The sequence below is a fragment of the Marmota flaviventris genome, chromosome 16, assembly GCF_047511675.1.
Source record: "Marmota flaviventris isolate mMarFla1 chromosome 16, mMarFla1.hap1, whole genome shotgun sequence".
NCBI lineage: Eukaryota > Metazoa > Chordata > Mammalia > Rodentia > Sciuridae > Marmota > Marmota flaviventris.
The window spans coordinates 52,957,643-52,977,513 of NC_092513.1; the positions used below are offsets into that span (position 1 = coordinate 52,957,643).

Genomic DNA, 19,871 nt, shown 5'->3' on the forward strand with positions numbered 1-19,871 from the left:
CAGGCCATATTCCAGAACAATTAACTCAGAATCACTGACTTGGGACATGAGTGTTTCTTAAAAGTTCCTAAATGACTCTGACATGCAACCCAAGAGGAAGATGATCTCTTAGGTCTCTTTCAATTCTAAAATTATGAAAGCCTCTGAATTAAAAAAGAAAGCTATAAATATTTGTACAAATAGAAGTTTTCCTTTCCAATTATCTCCTTGGGAAATATTTTTCCCAGAAGATACTATGAATCAAAGAGTATGTTTTATGAAATTGCTATTTAGAATAATTAGGCTCATCTACAATGCTACTAACCTAATATGAATGTACTCTTTCCTCATTGCCCCATCAATATTAGAATGTTTGATTTTTATTTTTTTGGCAAGTTTAACAAATGGGGGATATATTTATTTTTAATCGTATTTTAAAATTATCTGTGATATTGAACATTTCCTTAAATGTTCGCTATTTGGCCTTCCTCTTGAGTGAGTTATCTTTTTACCTCTGCCATACAGATTATTTTTCTTGAGAACATTATGAATCTGTTAAAATAGTAACACAACAGCCACCATTAGTTAAGACCTGCTGTATTCTGAATATTATACCAATGCTTTACAGACATTATTTTAATTTTTTACAAAAAATTAAACATTAGTTATGACCCCAAGTTACAAATGAAAAAAACAAAATCAAAGACAAACAAACAAAAATAAAAACTATGGTTCCGAGAGGTTAGGTAAGCCACCCAAAGTCACAAAGCTAGTAAATATTAGAGCTGGAATTTGAATTCAGTTCCGATCAGCTCTAATGATCCATTCTCTTTATTAGACAGGTAAGTGCTCAATACCTGTCCTACTCACATCTCTTCCTGAGGAATTCTGCCCCGCTCACAGTACCTGTAGGTGTTTAGTACTATATGCCTCCTGCTCTGAGACCACAGGTGATGATGGGTCCTTTCTGATTCAAAAGTAACTGATATTTCTCCTAACCAGCAACCTATAGTCGATGGCCTGAGCCAAAAAGGTGAGCCAATCACATACTCCCTTGAGAATTTAAATTTGGAAATCCTGAGTGTCAAGACACTTAATAGGAACAAAAGTCAAAAAGGCTGAGTCAAAAGATGTCTTGGGTATATATGTGGAATCACTAGACAGTGAGCAAGCCACCAAACTGAACTTACGAGGGACCATAAACTGAAGTTAGAGAAGGACAGTTGGTATAGAGTAACAAAATTGATGTGCTTAAAAAACCATCAGTGCAATGAGAAAATAGCCCTTGAACCCATAGAGAGAAACCAAGCGGCCAATCCCTCAAGCTACCTGTTTTCAGCAACTCTCCGTTATAGATCCAGTTCATGTGTACCCCTAAAATATGTATCCTTTTTCTTGAGCTATCTGGACTGTGTTTCTAAATTCCTTGCTATCAAGCAAGCAAAAATAATCTATTAAATCTTGTATAGTCTGGCTATTAAACATTTATTTGTCATTATCACAAAAAGCTTCCATTCAATTCTTCCCTTACTTTTTTCCATTACATTCTGACTTTCATATAAGTAGATCCATCAATTAAATAATCAGTAACACTTTCACCCCAAACTGAAATACATGTCAAATATACTGACAGAAAGCAGATCAGTGGTTGCCTGGGGTTGGGGTGGGGGAGAAGTGAGAACATTGGGTAGGGATGGACCACAAAGGGATGAAGAAACTTGGGGGTGATGCATATTTCATGATCTTGATCGTGGTTACAGTTTCACAAGTAGATGCATATGTCAAAACTTGTCACATTGTGCAGTTTAAATGGGCATAGCATATTGTGTGCCAATGACACCTTGGTTTAAAGACATTAAAAATATCTATATTCTCCCCAACAAAGTACTTACCCAATTCTATCTCATTCAACTTATTGTGCTTTGTGCTCAACTATAACTCACAATTAATCGTGGTACACACTATGTGAGATTAAGTTAGTCTCAGTTTTCATATTCTGTTTTTCAATTGTATTTCATTAAAAATTATTTCTTTCACCATTGTTTATTACACTTGGAGAATCATGTGTTAAGCTCTGTAGTTTCAAATCTATTTCCATTAATATTTTTTCATTTGTTAGCCAATTTTTCTGATTTTAAACTTTGTACCATCTGGCTTGGAGATCTGAAATTTTGTTCCTTTCTATTATTATGAAGTTATGTTAAGGAAAGGAACTTAATGAGGCATTTTATATAAAAAGAGTATACTTTTTAAGAACCAACATAGTAATACTAAAGATTTTATTCATTGTCTCTTACCCTGCCTTGGAAAATAATTTTTATTAGGCCTGTATATCGGAACAAGACCTAACCTGTTTGTGGGTGATCTGGCCACCTATGTACCAAGAAAATTTCACTCTGGACCTAGCTGTTGATACAGAAATTTGATTACATTCAGCTGGTTGAGTTTCAACACAAAATTCCTTTCCCCATTTACCACTTCCCCAAACACCCTAATTTTATTTCTACGGTCTTTATCTCAAAGTTAAGTATAGAGTCTTAACTAAGGGTTTATTGAGCATATATGATATGCCTGGTATTCTGAAATGTAGTGGGAATACAAGCAGAATAAGGCACTTTGGAGAATTAGGGCCACCTTACTATCATGGTTCTTTAGGTAATAAATTGTAGCCACTTCAGACTTAGCCTCTGGCTCTTTGGTCTTTTGGAGATTACCAGGTTGCACAGCAAAGCTAGTGCTTTGATGCTTGCTTTACTGATGTGGCACTCTTTGGGGGGGGGGGGGGCAATGCAAAGGGAGGTATTCCAAATGAAATGTTGACAAATTATGTAAAATGCAAACTGTCAGTGGAAATTACTGTTATTTATTATTTCTGCAGGGAAAACTCAAGTTCAAATCCCAATACACTTACAGGTGACTGGCAAAGTAGTTATTTTCCCAAGGCACTTATTTCAGTGGAATTAAGCCTTGCTAGAAAATTACACAAGAGATCACAGAGTCTCTTTCCCTGGGGAGAGGAAAAAAACAACAACACAGAAATAAGTCAATGCCAGATAAGTGTTCCCAAGGCTCATGCATTGAAAGCTTGGTCCCCAGCTCATGGAATTATTGGGAAGTGGTGGAACCCTTAAGAGTGGGTCCTAGTGGGAGAAACTCTGGCTAGTGGTATGATCTTTAAGAGGATATTGGGACTCTGGCCCCCTCTTTCCTCTCTTCTTGCTTCCTGGCCACCATGAGGTAAAAAGCCTCCTACATGCTCTTACCATGACACATTGCTACCACAGGCCCAAAGCGACAGGGCCAATGCCCGTGGACTGCAACCTCTGAAATCATAAGCCAAAATAAACCTTCCCTCCTTTTAAGTTGATTACCTTAAGTATTTTGTTACAGTAACAGAAGGTTGACTAAAAGAGTCAACATTTTGTGTAAATATTTCCACTCCAAATTAAAGGGTCATTCTTCTTAATAGTGAGCATGCTTTGCCAATCAATATGACACAAAGGCTGAGAGCTCAAGCTCCGAAGTCCTACAGACCTGTGTCAGATTCCTGTGTTTTCCTCTTATCCACATGTGACGATGAGCAGGTCTCCGTCCTCTTAAAGGACCAGGTCCCTCACTTGTAAAATGGAGGATGGAAGTGACAGTACATTGCAAGTAATGTTAATGAGAGGAAATGTTAATAAAACGCTTAGCAGAAAGCCTGGTTCATAAGATGTGCCCAAAAAAGAATAATAACAATAAAAATGTATTATTTTATCATTGTTGCTAAAAGTATACATTCAGAAATTCTACTGAACCATTATAAAAGTAACAGAATATGTTTACAAGGTAGTTGGGAAGCAAGTCAAACATACATGAGAAGGTAGAGAAGAATTCAGAATTATTTAATGTTTTTCAAGATAATATTTTCAGTTTAATGTTTTTCAATAGGACATTAAATACGATGTTCCTATTAGCTCAGAATTTTGGTGATGTTCCAAAAGCTGACAATGTTAGTTGTCAAAACATCTATTCAGGACATGGTACAAGATTGTGAAATCAATGTTGTGATCCTTAGTTAATTATCCAACTCAGGAATCATAAGAGGTAAGATTAATCTCTAGACCCAAGAGATTCTAGAGAAACCAGCATCCAGAATTCTTTGGAAAGAACGGTCAGGTGCTGTCCACCAGGCCACACACACACCGTGGTGCCTCTCGCAGCACTTTGAAGACATCACCGCTCCACCTTCAGTGTGTAGTGTTGCTGGAGGGAAGCTGTTGCCAGCCTTCCCTCCATTGTTCCACCGTAGACAATCTATCTTTTCTTTCTGGCAGCTCTTATGATTTGCCTTTTACCCTGGATGTTCTCAAGTTTCACTGCGGTATGACTTTGAACAGATTTTAATTTATTTTTGCTGCTTGATATTAGAGTGTAATTTTCATCTGAATGAAGAATTTTGACTCTTTCAATTCCAGAAAACTCTTATCCTTTTTAACTTTTTTTTTTTAACCTAAGTCCTGGTTTTTATCTTATTCTGAATTTCCTATTAAGTACACATTGGTCACCTCAACAGAGTCTCCGTTATTCCTAATAGCTCTTTTATATATATATTTTTTTGTCTCTTTATGCTGCATTTTAAGGAAGGCCTCAGTACTTACATTGTACTCACCTCAAAATGTTCCAAAAAAATAACCATCAACTCCTGCCATCACCATACCCTATTCTCCAAACTATTTCTCCTCTTTTCTTCTTTACTTGAATTAGTGGTGTTATCTATCAGAAATCCTGATTGCTCCTACCAGGCTCATCTTCTGCTGATACTTCAAACTACTACCAGAGCAATTTTTTAAAGAGTACAATTTTGAGCATATTAATCCCACTGTTAAGACAAATATGTGGTATCCCACTGACCTGCAAAAACATGGCTTAGAAGTCACTCAGGATATGGTCACAGCTTACTCCATGGGCGTCAGATACCTACTGTTTTCCGATCATACTTTACTTTCCAGGTGTTCATTCATTCAACATGCATTTTTATGTATGGAGTACCTGTAATGCGCTGATTACTTTCTGGGTGTTGGGATACTTCAATAAACAAAGTAGGCAAAAAACAAACAAACAAACAAAAAAAACTCTCTTCAGGGAACTTAGTAGAAGAGGTAAATAGTAAACAGATTAAGTGTATAATATGTCAGAGTAAGTGTGAAGGAAAAAAAAAATAAAGCAAGAAAAGGAGGGTGCTGGGAAGATAAGTGATGCATGTTAAATTGAATGACCAGAGAAGGTTTTTTAGTGATAGTGATGTCTGAGTGAAAACTTGAAAGAGTTGAGGGTGCAAGTATTGAACCTACTAAAAGAAAGAACATGGAAATCAGGAGGAATATCAAATGTAAAGATCTCTTTTAAAAAAAAATTTAGCTGAAGATGGACACAATACATTTATTTATTTATTTATTTATTTTTAAATGTGGTGCTGGGCATTAAACCCAGTGCCTCACACGTGCTAGGCAATCGCTCTACCACTGAGCCACAACCCCAGCCCACAAATGCAAAGATCTTGAAGTGGAAAAAATACCTGACTTTTTAAAGAAACATTCAGGATATCAATATGTCTGGGCAGATTTGAGAAGGAAGGAAGTAGGAGATGAGGTCAGAGAAGTTCCCAGGACATTAAATCATTGAGCCTTGTAGGCCATTGTAAGGCATTTGGCTCTTGCTCTGAAGTAGATAAGACTCCATGGGAGGGTATTAAGCAGAACAATGACATGATCTAATTTCTGTTTTGAAAGGATCACTCTGTCACTATGTGGAGAACAGACTGGAGGAGGACAAGGAAGCAAGGAGACCCGTCAGGAGGCTATTGCAAAAATCCAATCTTGAAATGAAAATAACTTGGACTAGAATGGTAGCAGTAAAGGTGGTGAGACAATCAAATTCTGGATATGTTTTGCAAGAGTTAAACAAAAGCGTTGTGCTAATTACTGTTTTAGGTCCTGGAGATACTTCTAGGACCTAAGTAGACAAAAACCTTATCAGGATTGACTGATCAGTTGGATGAAGGATGTGAAAGAAAAAGAGGGGGTTGCGGCTGGGGTTGTGGCTCAGTGGTAGAGCGCTTGCCTGGCACGGTGTGAGGCACTGGGTTCAATCCTCAGCACCACATAAAAATAAACAAAATAAAGTCCATTTACAACTAAAAAATATTCTTAAAAAGGGAGGGGAGTGAAAGTGTGTTGAAGGGTTTTAGCCTGAACAACTAAAAGTAGAATTAGCTTGATGGAAAACAGGTTTTGGAGGTAAAGAAGGGGAGATCAGTTTCAGAGTACGAACATTTAGATGCCTATCAGACCTCCTCTTGGGGATGTCAAAAGAGCATACAGGCGTGAATTTGGAGCTAGAGATACATGCTTGAAAACAATCATGTATTCGCAATATTTAAAGCCGTGAGAGTGGATGAGGTTAGCTAGGAAAGGATCCTTGATAGAAATGAGAGGAGATTCAAGCACGGAATCTTAGACTACTAAAAATGACTAAAGAAATTAGGAGGAACTGGCAAAACAGACTGAAGGGTCTCCATCAGGAAGTAGGAAATCAAGAGAAGAGAGTGTTTCAAAGGTTGGAGTGATTACTCTGTCAAATGCTATTTGTGGACTAAGAATTAGCTATGAGGATACGGAGCTCATTGATGACCTTGATGAAGACCTGTTAGGTGGAGAGGTAGGGAAAAAAGATTTATTCTAGTGGATTTAAGAGGTCATTGGATTTGTATACCCATGTTCATAGTAGTACTATGTCCAACACAGGTCTCATTGGGAGAAAATCAAGGTGTTGAGAAGACTGTTCCTTTCTGGAAGCTCTAAGGGAGAATAAATTTTCATCCATTTTCCAGCTTCCAGAGGCCACCTGCATTCCTTGGCCTTCTTTCTCCAACTTTAAAGCCGACAACATCGCCTCTTTCTGAATATGCTTCCACATATCTCTCTGATTTCTTCTGCCTCCCCAGTTATGGGATACATTATATAATCCAATACACAGAGAACCCAATAATGCAGGAGAGGGCAGAATTATTGGTATGACATGAGCAAGAAAATGGAGGAACTGAATTTTTTAGGAACAAGGAAAGTAACTCTCTAGTGTAAATAGGAGAGGTGGGAAAGGACATCTGGGGACAGATGTTAGCTGGTGAGCAGATGTGATGGGTAGGAGCTTGTGGGAGTCATTTATTTTCTCAGTGACTTATGAACAAGTTCATCAGCTGAGAGTGAGGATGAGGCAGAGGGTGTTACAGGTGTGAGAGAGGTTTCAAAACTGACATCTAAGAGAAAAAGAGCATGCGAGGACTAGCGAAAAACATCATGAGCACCACGGGCCCACTTGAGTCTGTGATCACTACAGTTTGAGTTGAATGATACTCTGTCATTGTTAGCTGTCTTATACATGACACCCTCTATAACTCTGCATCCTTATCTACTAAACCGGCCCACCCCCTGTTTAATTTTAAAACAGGGTAAACCACAGTCCCCACCACAGACCTAGGCAATGCAGTTGCTGTGTAATACCAGTTGATTGCGTAGAAGACAGACAAGACAATTATCTGACACTAGAAGAGCAAAAGAAATGTATCTTTCAAGTTGAGAAGAAAACCGAACTGTTCACTTCCTTATGATCTGAAGGTTTTTTTTTTTTTTTTTTTTTTGCCCCTGACTGAGAGGACGCAGGGGAGGGAAGACCATCTTCACGGTGATAGGCCACCACCCAGTGGAGGTGAGAAGCACTGCAGGTGCGTGCTCTGCCGCCCTAGACAAATGACAAAAACACATGACTGTTCCCTTCCTACCGAGCCTTCTGGAGTGTGCACTGCCACTGCTTGCCATTCAGCTATGTCTTCTCCTTCCCGGATGAGTCACTAGGGACCCTCTTAAATCCATGGCTTCCCAGGATCTGCCCTTGAAGATTCTGACTCTGTGAGTTGAAGATGTAGCACCCAACTATTTGTATTTTAAACTAGAACCCCATGATTCTTTTTGTCAAGGAAGTCTAGACAAACAAATCACCTTTGTTTCAGTCATCTACAGAATTGGGGCAATTTCTTTCTCTCAGTGACTTAACCTTTAAGTTAACTTTGAGTCTGTGTGTGTGAGATTACACGTGTGCAACACCACGCCCAACACGGAATGTGTCATAGGGTAATGCTCCCGAGTTCCTGGAAAGCACCTGGATCTTACAAATATTTAGAATATATTACATCGCAGCATTTAGGTATAATCTTCCTTTTCATTTCAGATTAATGATTCAAGTCAGAGTCAGCTTTGAAGGTGAAGACCACAGGGTAACCCCAAACTTCAGAACTGTGTTGGTTACAAGAACCAAACTAGTCACTGGACCTTAGTGCCAGGGTGATGGGCTGAGTGTTCCCGGATCCAACACAATAGGTTCACCGATGAGGTCAGAAAGCTGAGTAACAAGAGGCATTGTTAAGAAGCCAGACTAGACAAAGAGCGCTGAGAAAAAAAAAAAAAAAAAAGACCCAACTTTATATTCCTATTTCCACCAAGCTGCAAGTCCTCATTATAGGAAGAGGTGAGGCAAGAGTCACCTTCCTGCCTTCCTCGGGCTCTCCTCGTTAATCATGGTCAGAGGGGAAAATAACAGCTACTGTTTCTTAAGAGGGAGGAAATCTTCAGCCACGCATGACCTTAGGAAGTCCGTCAAGAGTCAAAAAGATAAATAGACACTTGGCTGGGGGCCCTTAGGACTTCACAATGTTTCTCCTTGTGTGGAAGGGGTGGACTCTTCATAAAACACTGCATAACGTGACCAAACAGCCCGCAAGAGTCTGTTCAAGGGCCTACACGAACAGTGACGAGAAGTGGCCGCAGAACCGGACACTGCGCGGCTCAAGGCAGCCGCTACGCAGGCGCACTGGAGCCCAGAGGGAGCAGCCGGGCCCTCGGGGGCGGAGCAAGGGCTAGTCACGTGGGCCGCGCTGCCCTCTCGACGATTTCCCTACAAGGACTTAGGCTGTAGGACCCCGCCCCTCGCCGTGCTCTGGAATGTGCCGAGAGGCAAAGCCACAGGACAGACTCAACCATACGCAGACATGAGAGGGGGGAATAGGAACACTTTCAATCAAGTAGAGATACACCAAAGACGGAAGCTCAGTAATCAGACCCAGCGAACCATTACACATTCCGTTATGTTTCAAGTCCCTTTCTTTATGCTTCCTACCGGTGCACTCGGTCAGTATCTCGCCGGCTGACCACCCTAGCAACTTCCCTCCTAGGCGCCTTTGCATTAAGTCGAGCCCACTTTGTGGGCAGAGAATGGTGACTGTGCTTCCTTCCGGTTTGCAAAGCGGAGACCGGAAGTGTTGGTTTTCACAGGCTCTGGGGCAGAAAGGTGGTGATAGAGGCAGCGAGGGATTCGCTAAGGTGCTTGGTTCTCGTGGCTGTGTAGGGTGAGTGATGCTCGCGGTCGGGCGCGTGAGGCCGGTTCCTGGGGCTCATCTCCGCGGGGCCGCGGGGAGGGCAGCGGCGCTCCTCGCCGTGGGATCCCGGCGCCCGGAGCGCACCTGGGCAGGTGTGCCAGCCGATCCCGGGTTTTCAGTCCAGCGGCCAGCTGTGGAGTCTAGGGCCGCGGTCAGAAGTGGCCCAGATGCCAAACTTCGCTCCTGTGCTGAAACTTGTATCTCGGAAAATGTGGCTTAGCTTGCTGGCGCCTAAAGCTTGGGTGTCTGCCGGGCCCGCGAAACCCGAACCCGGCAGAGCTGACTCTGGGATCTAAGTTTAGTTTCTAACGTAAACTTGCCCGATTCCAGGGAGTTTGCGCTAAAATCGTGGCCCTCCCCGCCCAGCCTCCGTCCTCCCTCCGGTTGCAGCTGTTGTTTAGGAGGAATAACCAACTCAAATCGCAGCGCGATGTCCATTTCTGTAATTAGAACTTTTTTTTCTAATTATAATGATACTTGGCAGAGAGGAGTGTTGGGGTTTAGTTTGCAGCTTAAACCCCAAAATGACAATTTCCCTTTAGGGTGGAGACACTGGGCTAAGTCAGTGTTTCCTTTGTAAGTAGTTTAGTAAGTATACGAAAGTACATGCCAGTTCTTTAGAAAGCTTCAGAAAAGAAATGTGGGTTCAATTAAGATTTTAACATTTTTAAGTAAGAAGTTTTATTTCTAAAGGTGAAGAAGGCAAGTGTTGATTAAAACTACTAGTGTTTGTTTCGTGTTCTGGAAGGCCTTTGATAAGAGTTAACCAGAAAAGCATTTTATTTTAGAAAGAGGCTTTACTGCCAAATCACCCCTGACAACTAATTGTCTTTGTCAAGTGGCAAGAACTTTTGGGTGTGGCAGTCGAAGAGAACTTTTCTGACTTCCAACCGGAAGTTTTTGTAAGAAACAAAAACTTGGTTTAGTTGGAACGGAAAACCCAACTTGCAAATATACTTTTAAAAACTGAGTTAGCACCAAAAAATAAATCTCTTAGTTTGAAAAAAAAAAAAAAGGTACTCCGAGATATGAGATATATGATCTGGATTTTCACACTCTGCAGTTTTAAGATAGGAAATTTTCATCAAAGGTTATAGTACATTCCCTAGAGTATTCTTAATATAAGTGTTAGTTCTATAGAAAAAGTTTCTAGATTATTTTACATTTATTATCGCTGTAGAAATGCAGAACTCCAGAATTGTAACTATTAGTCACACTTTATAGATTTTTACATGGTTTTCAAAAATCTTTAGATGCCAACATTTCTAGAAAATCTGAAAGATTCTGTTGCCCTTGGTGTTTGGGGAAAATGTGTTTGAAGATCTCTTCTTTCTGGTTCTCCTCCTACCTCATGGTCTTGTCTAACATCTTAAGCATTTTTGGCACACCTTCTTTTGTCTTGGCTGCTACTGATTGTCCTTACTATCTTCTTGATCACCCTTGACTCCCCAGTCATTCCTGAAATCCTCATGCATATTAAAGAAGGCTGTTTTACAAATCTCCCTGCTTTTTAAATTTCACACAACAAATACCACTTCCCGCCAAAATTCTTTTTAAATGTTTCCAAAATAAGGACTCAGCTTTACAAGTAAGGACCCTTATGATTTGGAAATCTCAAGTGCTTCCCATCCATCCTAAATAAAGAAAACATGTACTGGTGTATGAAGTATTTTCAAATTTATTTTACCCTAACTTTCTAGACTGACACAGAGGTGTGCATTTCTAAAAGACTTGTTGCATAAAGAGTTACAGCCTCACTTGTTTGAGAGAGAGTAAAATGGACAGCAAAACAGAATCATAGCAAAGTGGAAACACAATATCAAAGATGATGATCTTGATCACAGCACTGGTTTGATTCCCTCCACCTGTGTTTATTTTAGCCATGCTTTTAGATTGTAGGAAAAAACAAACCAGTTTCCTTATTTTGGAATAAGGACTGTGAATCTGAACAACTCCTTGCTGCAAGGCTCCAGGTTCCTGGTGGGAGATAAACTCATAGATCAGAACCAATTTCCTTGAAAAAGTTAAATCCCAAGTAGTAACTTGGGCAACATGACACTCAGTTTTGGTGGAATTAACTGCCTTAATTGTTAGAATTAAAACTAACACTGAAATCTCTTTAACAATATTTCATAGCCTGCAAGTTATGCTCATGGTTTTTCAAAGTTTTCCCTCCATCCAATCTTTTAGAAGTACACACATTTTTTTCTGAACTCAACAGTACTTGATAGTCACGTGCCACCTTATGGATTATTTTTCATTTTTGTCACGTTATTTTAACTTTTAGAGTCATACCTCTGGAATGAAAACTCTGTGACCCATTTTGTAAGTTGAACCAATCGTTTCATTTTTTATAGTTGCCTCCCCAACTATATTTTAAGCTCCTTGCAGGTAGGACATGTGCCTTACATTTTTTAACTAGTATTCAGCCCTAATGATACTTGATGCACGGTAGTATGATTAACTGATCATAGTAGGGTTGATAAGATTAACTGTTGAATGATCATTGTCTGTGCTGACCAAAAAAACAAAAACAACACCTTTAGAACTATTTTTTTTTTTTGGCAGTATTGAGGATTGAACACAGGGATGCTCTACCACTGAGCTTCATCCTCATCCCTTTTTATCTTGTATTTTGAGATAGGGTCTTGCTAAGTTGCCCAGGCTGTCCTTCAACTTGCCATCCTCCTTGCCTTAGTCTTCTGAGTTTCTGGGATTATAGGCGTGTACCACCTGCAAGGTTTACCTTTTAAATTATTTTATGATGCATGTACATATTCAAAAAATGCATGATTAAAATAATAGAAAATACTCAAAAATTTTAAAACTATTTATCTATTACTTTACAACCCAAGCTAAGCAATTAAAAAAGGTATCTAGATGACCCCCATCAGCATACTTTGTAGATTAATCATTTGACTTATAATTCTCATCAGTCTTTGTTCTTAAAATAACTGACATTTTTGCATCATTAGAGAAAGACAATGTTGTCATACCAAACAGACTATTTTTAAAGATGGGTTTTGGCTTGCAAAGGCATGGCATACCTAAAATATTAAAGCGGTGTGGACTGGTAAGTGCATGCCATTCATTGGGTCTTGACCACTTGTGCCAAGTCCTTGAGTACATTTAAGAGACAGAGGAATAATATACTCCATAAATTTTTCTAGTTTTTAAAGCAACATTTAGAATAGAAGGCGAAAATACAATTCTGTACAGTTTAAAGAAGATTTACAGTCTCCCCCCCCCCCCACAAAAGTATTAACAGAAAGAAAATATGCATTCGAGAATGCTTACATGGGTCATGAAAAGTACCTTCATAAAGAAGTGATAAAAGGAAATTCAGGAGGAACATATAATTTCTATGCTGTGTATGGTATATTTTTCCAGTAATACATTCCAGTGTATTGCAAGGAGAGCTATATTGGATGGGCTGGAATTTGTGACTACCCTTTATGGAATTCGGAACTAAAATCTAAAAAGAGATTCAGTTAAAAATAATACAAGTAGAGCTTTTCTAATTATTTTCATAATTGAATTTAGTCTGGGTGATATAGTTCAATCAAGGAAAGAATGTAAAAAATAACATTTTAAACCCATAGGAAGCATTATATTCCAAGGGTCACTTTGAGTGCTGAGATCTAGGTAGCAGTTCATTCTTTGCAGTCCACAGACTTATTTTTAGAGCAAGGGCATAGTGTTTTGCCACATCATTGCTAAATGTTGTTTTCAGAACGTAAGCTTTAAAATTGTTATCCTGGTCAGAGAGTGAAATCAGTAGTGCCTATTTTAGACCTGCTCAGAAGAATATAACTCAATACAGTGTCTTACTCTTGCTGATCAGAGGTTTTGCAGACTGACTTCTCAGCCACATCACCTTTAAAGGATGGTACAGTAGAATTTTATCTGATGACTATGGGATTTGTAGCTTCAAATAAATATTATAGTCTTTTAAAAATGGAGTGTTGAAAGGAAAATTGCCTTTTCATTTTTATGTATTAAACATTAGTTTTAACTTAAATTTTGTAGGGATAAATTTTGGTTATTAGAAAGCAAAGGTAATCTCTGCTTTTTAAGATGTTCTCTAAAACTTAAACTAAATTTAAAATCTTTAAGCTTTAAAAAATTGTACGCTGATTTGTTTAGATGTTTTAGTAATATCAATGGTTTAATATGGCTCTAATGCAAGAAACTGGTTTGAACGGAGAGTAATGTTTAAAGAAGTTAATTATAGGTGGATTAACTTCAGTTTTCTATATTTTCCCATTATCTTTTCAACAAAATGTTTCTTGAACTATTTTGGATCCAGAAATGAAAGTGCACTGAGAAATGTTAGTTGAATGTGTAAGAATAGTGCTTGTGAATAGTGATTAGGAGAGAAGACCTGTTCCACCACTCAGTCTCCCTACTTTCTTACTTTCTGTCCACTATAGAATGAGACCTTTAGGTGGACCTACTAAAGATGAATTAATATTTCTCAGCACCCCCATAGAACTATACCTAAGTTTTTTTGGTTTGTTTCTTATTCTTATATTGTTATTAAATGTTATAAATATTAGTGTTATGGTTATCAGTTGTTAAGCTATCCAACAGTATTGGGGATATGTAATTTTGTTGAAATGCTTTTATAAAAATTCATGATTTTAAGGGTAATGTCTATGTAAGTTAATTATAGGTGGATTAACTTCAGTTTTCTATATTTTTCCATTATCCTTTCAACAAAATGTTCATTGAACCAAGTCTTTTTTTTTTTTTCATTTAGTTTGGTTCTTTGAGTAATGGTTTTGATAAGTTGAGAGATTTTTTTACCAAGTGATATTCTCCTGCTGCAGACACATCTCTAAGTAACTCAAACATATCAGGAAGGTCAATTCAGTTTACTTTTGCTAATCATTGTTTTTATTCAAACTTAAATAATTTTGGATGTTGATTTTGTTTTTCTTGAATTTCCCTTCTTAAATTAGGATTCAACCACCACCATGTCGAGCAAAAGGGCAAAGACCAAGACCACCAAGAAGCGCCCTCAACGCGCAACATCCAATGTATTTGCCATGTTTGACCAATCACAGATTCAGGAATTCAAAGAGGCCTTCAACATGATTGACCAGAACAGAGATGGTTTCATTGACAAGGAAGATTTGCATGATATGCTTGCCTCACTGGGTAATGCTCAGTTTTACTATTAATATACTGAATAGAATTTCCATGAAGCCTTTCATGTTTATTTTGTGATTCTTAAAGCTCTGTGAAGCCAGTTTAATGTCTATTAGATTCAAATAAAGTCCCACATGGACACCTGCAGATTATTATTCCTGTCTTAGAATTGGAGTGGGCGCCTGCAGATTATTATTCCTGTCTCAGAATTGGGGTGGGCGCCATGTGTGTATGTTGGTGGGAGACACACTGGTCTTGAGTATGAAGCAGTACTATTCTTTCTAACATCCTAATGGAATATTTATAGTCTCCAAATTCTTAATTTAGGCTGTATTCATTCCAAAGACTTTTTCTCTAAAAAGTTTGCTGTCATGAATGCAAACAACAAACTATACAAATGATCATCTTGTCAAAATGTTTACTATGATTAATAGCTGATATGCTTCATAGTATACTTGAAATTATGATCCTCTCTTCTTTTTATTTTTGTTGTTGTTTAGGGAAGAATCCCACTGATGAATACCTGGATGCCATGATGAATGAGGCTCCAGGACCCATCAATTTCACCATGTTCCTCACCATGTTTGGTGAGAAGTTAAATGGCACAGATCCCGAAGATGTCATCAGAAATGCTTTTGCTTGCTTTGATGAAGAAGCTACTGGTAAGTCAGTGGTAATCTTTAATTACAAAGTGATTTGATTTTTAATTATAATACCTGATATATAAAATAACCTAAAATGTGATAAAACCTTTATGTTAATACTACCCCTACTTTTTTGAACAGGGTTTTCCTGGAGTGCCTTTATCACTTATTATACTCTCTTTCCTTAAATATTAGTAATTTATAAAATTTCGTAGGTTGTATTTGAGATATCTTTGGGAAACTTGGGTTACCTCTTACTAAAATGTTAATTCCAGAGGGTTAGGTTCCCCGCAAATATGTGTAGAATGAGTAACTTTGGTGAGAACAATCTTGTGTAAAGTATATATTTGCCACAGTCTGTGGCACCAGTAGAAACCTGTTTGCTTACCAGGGATCTCTGAACTCTAATTTTTTTTAAATCTGCTAACTTCTTTTTAAAAATAAACCAAGCAGAGTTTATGCTCTGGAATCAGACTACTGGATTTCAGGTTCCTCTTCTGCAACACACAATAGCTGTCTAATTTTGTGCCATCTACTTAGCTTCTCTAAGCCTTGGTTTTCTTTCTTTTTTTCTTTTTCTTTTTAAATGTTTTCTTAGTTGTAGATGGACACAATAACTTTATTTTATTTGTTTATTTTTATGTGGTGCCAGGGATTAAACCCAGTGCCTCACACATGCTAGGCAAGCACACTGAGCGACAACCCTGGTCTTGGTTTTCTTTTTTTTTTTTTTTGAAATGGGCATTAATATTACCTACCTCATAGGGTGGTTGTGAGGACTAAATGAGGAAGTAGGACAGTGTGCACACTGACTAGCATAGAGTTGACTCTCACAAAAACAACGCATTAATTACATAAATGTTTGATCCTTTGGCAGAAGTATATATAAGATAAAACACAAAGGGAATATTTTCCAAGATTCCCAACTCATGGAGGAGGAACATTGCTTAGACTAGTTTCAGTGCTGGGTGGTGGTCTGGGCCTGCTGATGCCAGCATTGTCTCCTTACTCTGGCTTCCAAGGCTCCCCACAGTATGGTTGTTTTCTGCCTTTTCAAGGCACCCTCCACTCTTGTATTGTCTCCCTAACTTCTTTCCAAACACATTTATGCATTGTTATGCTGACTTTCATCATTTCTTCCTCTGCCTTTCTTACCATACCACCTCTTCTTTCTGCATTTTCAATGAAGATTCTTAATTTATTTCTGGAAGGAGTAGAATGTAGGAAGAATATAGGCAGAGGAGGCTTACCTTTTTGACTCCTGAAGACACCCGTGTATTGTTTGAATTTATTGTGAGCAGTTTCTACTTTTTTAATGGAAGAAAAAAAAATTGTAAAAGAAGAAAAGGTTTTATGTGTTTTTCATACCCATCTCAATGGTCTGATCGTTTATGGAGCCTTGCCTGTGATTTCTTACTGTTTTTTCCTGGCTCCCAGGAAAGCAAAAAGCTTCTCCATTCCTTGTACGTATCTGTATCTCTTTTGCGGCACACACACTATTTGACTTTATATTTTAGTTGTGTACTTGTTCCCAATAATTACAATTTCTTCCCACTTCCAGAGTAATTGCTCTTTGTCTTAAAAAGTATTTCATTCCCATCTTTGTAGCCCTTGCACACAGTAGATAATTAGTTATGGAATTGTTGAATGACTTGACTGGAGATGAGAATTTATTTCCACAAAGCTAAAATTCCAAAATAATGCCAATATAAGAAAGTAAATCATAGGTGACATTTGGGAATTTGTTTCTGTGTTTTATATTTACAAGTATTTATATATTTATTGTTTTAGGCAGGCAGGGTCTGTCTCTCTTAAGAGTCTCTCTATGTTGCTCAAACTAACCTTAAACTCACAGTCCTCCTGCCCTAGTCTTCTGAGTAGCTGAAACTATAGATACTATGCCCAGCTGGCAGGCAGGTTTTATGAAAACCTTTGTATCAAAAACCCACAAGTAACTGGGCATGATGGCACATGCCTGTAATCCCAGCTACTTGCGGGGGCTGAGGCAGAAGGATCACAAGTTTGAGGCAGACCTCTGCAACATAGGAAAACCCTGTCTCAAAATAAAAAACAAAAGGCTGGGGTTGTAGCTCAGAGATAGAGCATCTCTGGGTTCAACCCCCCAATAGTGGGTATGTGCACGTGCACACACATATACACAAAACCCAGAGTAAAAAAAACATACCTTTCAGCTCACCCTTCACATCCCAATTACCTAACACAGGGTCAGTGACATACTTTATGCACCAGTATTTATTCCATGTTTTTGCACATTCTAGGCTTGGCCATGTTTGTTATCATTATAAGTTAGATTTGTAAACATAAAATTTTCCTTTCACATGTGAGAAAACCAAAGAGGTAAAGTGTAATACCTGAAATAATATAGCTTGTTAAACTGGGCTTTAGGACTCCACTATTCTTTCAACTAAAGTATTTTTATTGACGTTCATGATGCGGTATTGATTTTAATGTGGCAGGTGACCGCTATTTGCTTGTAGCATAGGCATGACCATTCGTGCCATTTCAAGGAGCCATGAGGCCTAGTTTCATTAGTCACACCATATTACTTTTGTTTAGGCATAGGTTTAGTTTCTATTATAAAGAGATCAGAAGAAGGATGTGGAGGCAGGTTAATAGAGCAGTGCTGCGAAGTAGCTGGATATTTTTCTAGGCACCTGTCTGCCGAGGTTGCCAAAAGCAGGTGGAAACCCCATATCTAATTTATTTGTGTGTTTACAGTTTCTTAACTTAAACAGTATGTGTAGTCAAGTGTAGATAGGCCTTGTAATTAGTCTCAGTAATATGTATTCTGATCCCCTGTTCTTTATTCTCTAGGCACCATTCAGGAGGATTACCTGAGAGAGCTGCTGACCACCATGGGTGATCGGTTTACAGATGAGGAAGTGGATGAGCTGTACAGAGAAGCCCCTATTGACAAAAAGGGGAATTTCAATTACATTGAGTTCACGCGCATCCTTAAACATGGAGCAAAAGACAAAGATGACTGAAAAGATCTTCAAATTCCAGACAAATGTTCCTTGTTGCCACTTTGGGTATTTCTGAAATTTTTCTCTTAGAGCCTATTGCATGCCTTTTAGCATTACAGCTTTTGCCTTTCTTGTTTTGTATTTATTCTCAGCCATTTTGAGGCTCATGTATCTTTATAATCAGACTGGAAATGGGACTTTTTGTCATTTTCAGAATAGAAAATAGGGTAATTTAAGTTACCATTGCCCTCACCCCCAATAACTGCAGTCTACACAGAGTCAATATATTTTTTCAGAGAAAGTTATTCAACTCAATTTTTTCTGAACCATGATTAAACTTTATGATAAAATACTGACTTGTTTTAACTTATTATTTACCAAAATTGGATTTTGTTAGTTTTAGTTTTATGTTTCAAAGAAAGATGGAAGAGGTAAATCCCAGAAAATGATAGGCTTGCCAGACCCCTCTTATATTCCCTTCAGTTTTCCTAACAGTCCTATCTTCTCTACATTCATTTTCTCCTCCCAAGGAAGTATAATTTTAACTGTCCTAATCAGGTTTCCTGCACTTTGTCTTCCAGTTTTTAAAATAATTTCCTGTAGAATTTGTATATAGTGACACTGTAGTAGCTTTAAGTTCTTAAGTTTGATGTATCTGTTTTATGTGTCCCCACTTTATCTTCTAAGCTTTTGTACATTATTTTATGTCATTTAAAAATAGACTAGGTCACTGAGCATAATTTTCACTTGTCCTATTTTTTAAAAACGATTTTAGCTCAAGAGAGTCTATGGAATGCTTTTATCAAAAGACAGATTTCTGTGTTGTATTTCAAGCTGTTTAAAATACAATATAGTATTTTTTATTGTATATGGTTTTTCTTTACTATAGCAACCCCAATTGAAAGACCATGTTTGTTTATGCAGAGATTCATCATGAGTCCATTTATAAATTTTAGACATTCCTGACCTGCCCACAATCAAAACAGCTGAAGCTACATGCCTGGGAAAGTGAGGTCATTGTTTCAGTCCTAAAAATAACTTCTGGTATTTGCAGAAAAACAGGACTGTTTCAGAGTTAATCAGGGAGTGGAAGACTGTTTCATTCTCTTTAAGTGTTAAAAATCTGAAAGTGTGAAAACTCTGAAAGATTTGAGTTTAAAAGGATTTGAAGGAGGAGGAGAGTTGAGTGAAAACAGTCAAAATTACCCTACCAAGATAAATAGTTGAAAATTACTCTAATAACTTCAAGTTTTATGCTACTACTAACAAGCTTTATCCTTGAAGAAAACCATTACCTCATTCAGTGAACAGTGAATGCCTGTGGGCAACAGACCTTTGTACTCAATAGGACAGAAAGGGAGATCCTTTAACATGGTAAGGACAGCTATATAGAATACTAATAGAAGACTAGTAATAACTAGTCTTTTTCCCCTTCAAGATCAGAATTATAGAATCTGCCTTAATTCTCTGAATGAATCTCATTCAGTGATTTTAAAAAGTATATTTTTGCCCAGCTATTGCCATTGTGCTAAAATCTTGAAAAAATTATCACCTCTGCTTAGTTAACAAATCTCCAGTGAAGAATAAGTAACATTATTTCCTCTGGGGGCGGGGGACTACTAAATTATCTCTTGCAGT

At 38.1% G+C, this 19,871-nt stretch overlaps 1 protein-coding gene across 2 annotated transcripts; it reads left to right on the forward strand.

The window, feature by feature from the left end:
* The first annotated feature begins 9,309 nt into the window (after positions 1 to 9,309).
* LOC114098683 (myosin regulatory light polypeptide 9) lies at positions 9,310 to 18,585 on the forward strand. 2 transcript variants are annotated; one of them, XM_027942910.2, is made up of 4 exons: positions 9,310 to 9,418; positions 14,413 to 14,611; positions 15,103 to 15,264; positions 18,082 to 18,585. In XM_027942910.2, exons 2-4 carry the CDS (start codon positions 14,428 to 14,430, stop codon positions 18,252 to 18,254), a joined length of 519 nt encoding a protein of 172 aa, XP_027798711.1. In that variant the 5' UTR covers positions 9,310 to 9,418; positions 14,413 to 14,427; the 3' UTR covers positions 18,255 to 18,585. The 2 variants fall into 2 exon arrangements, with proteins under 2 accessions (XP_027798711.1, XP_071458536.1); XM_071602435.1 differs by lacking the exon at positions 9,310 to 9,418 and adding an exon at positions 13,232 to 13,337.
* Positions 18,586 to 19,871: the final 1,286 nt, after the last annotated feature.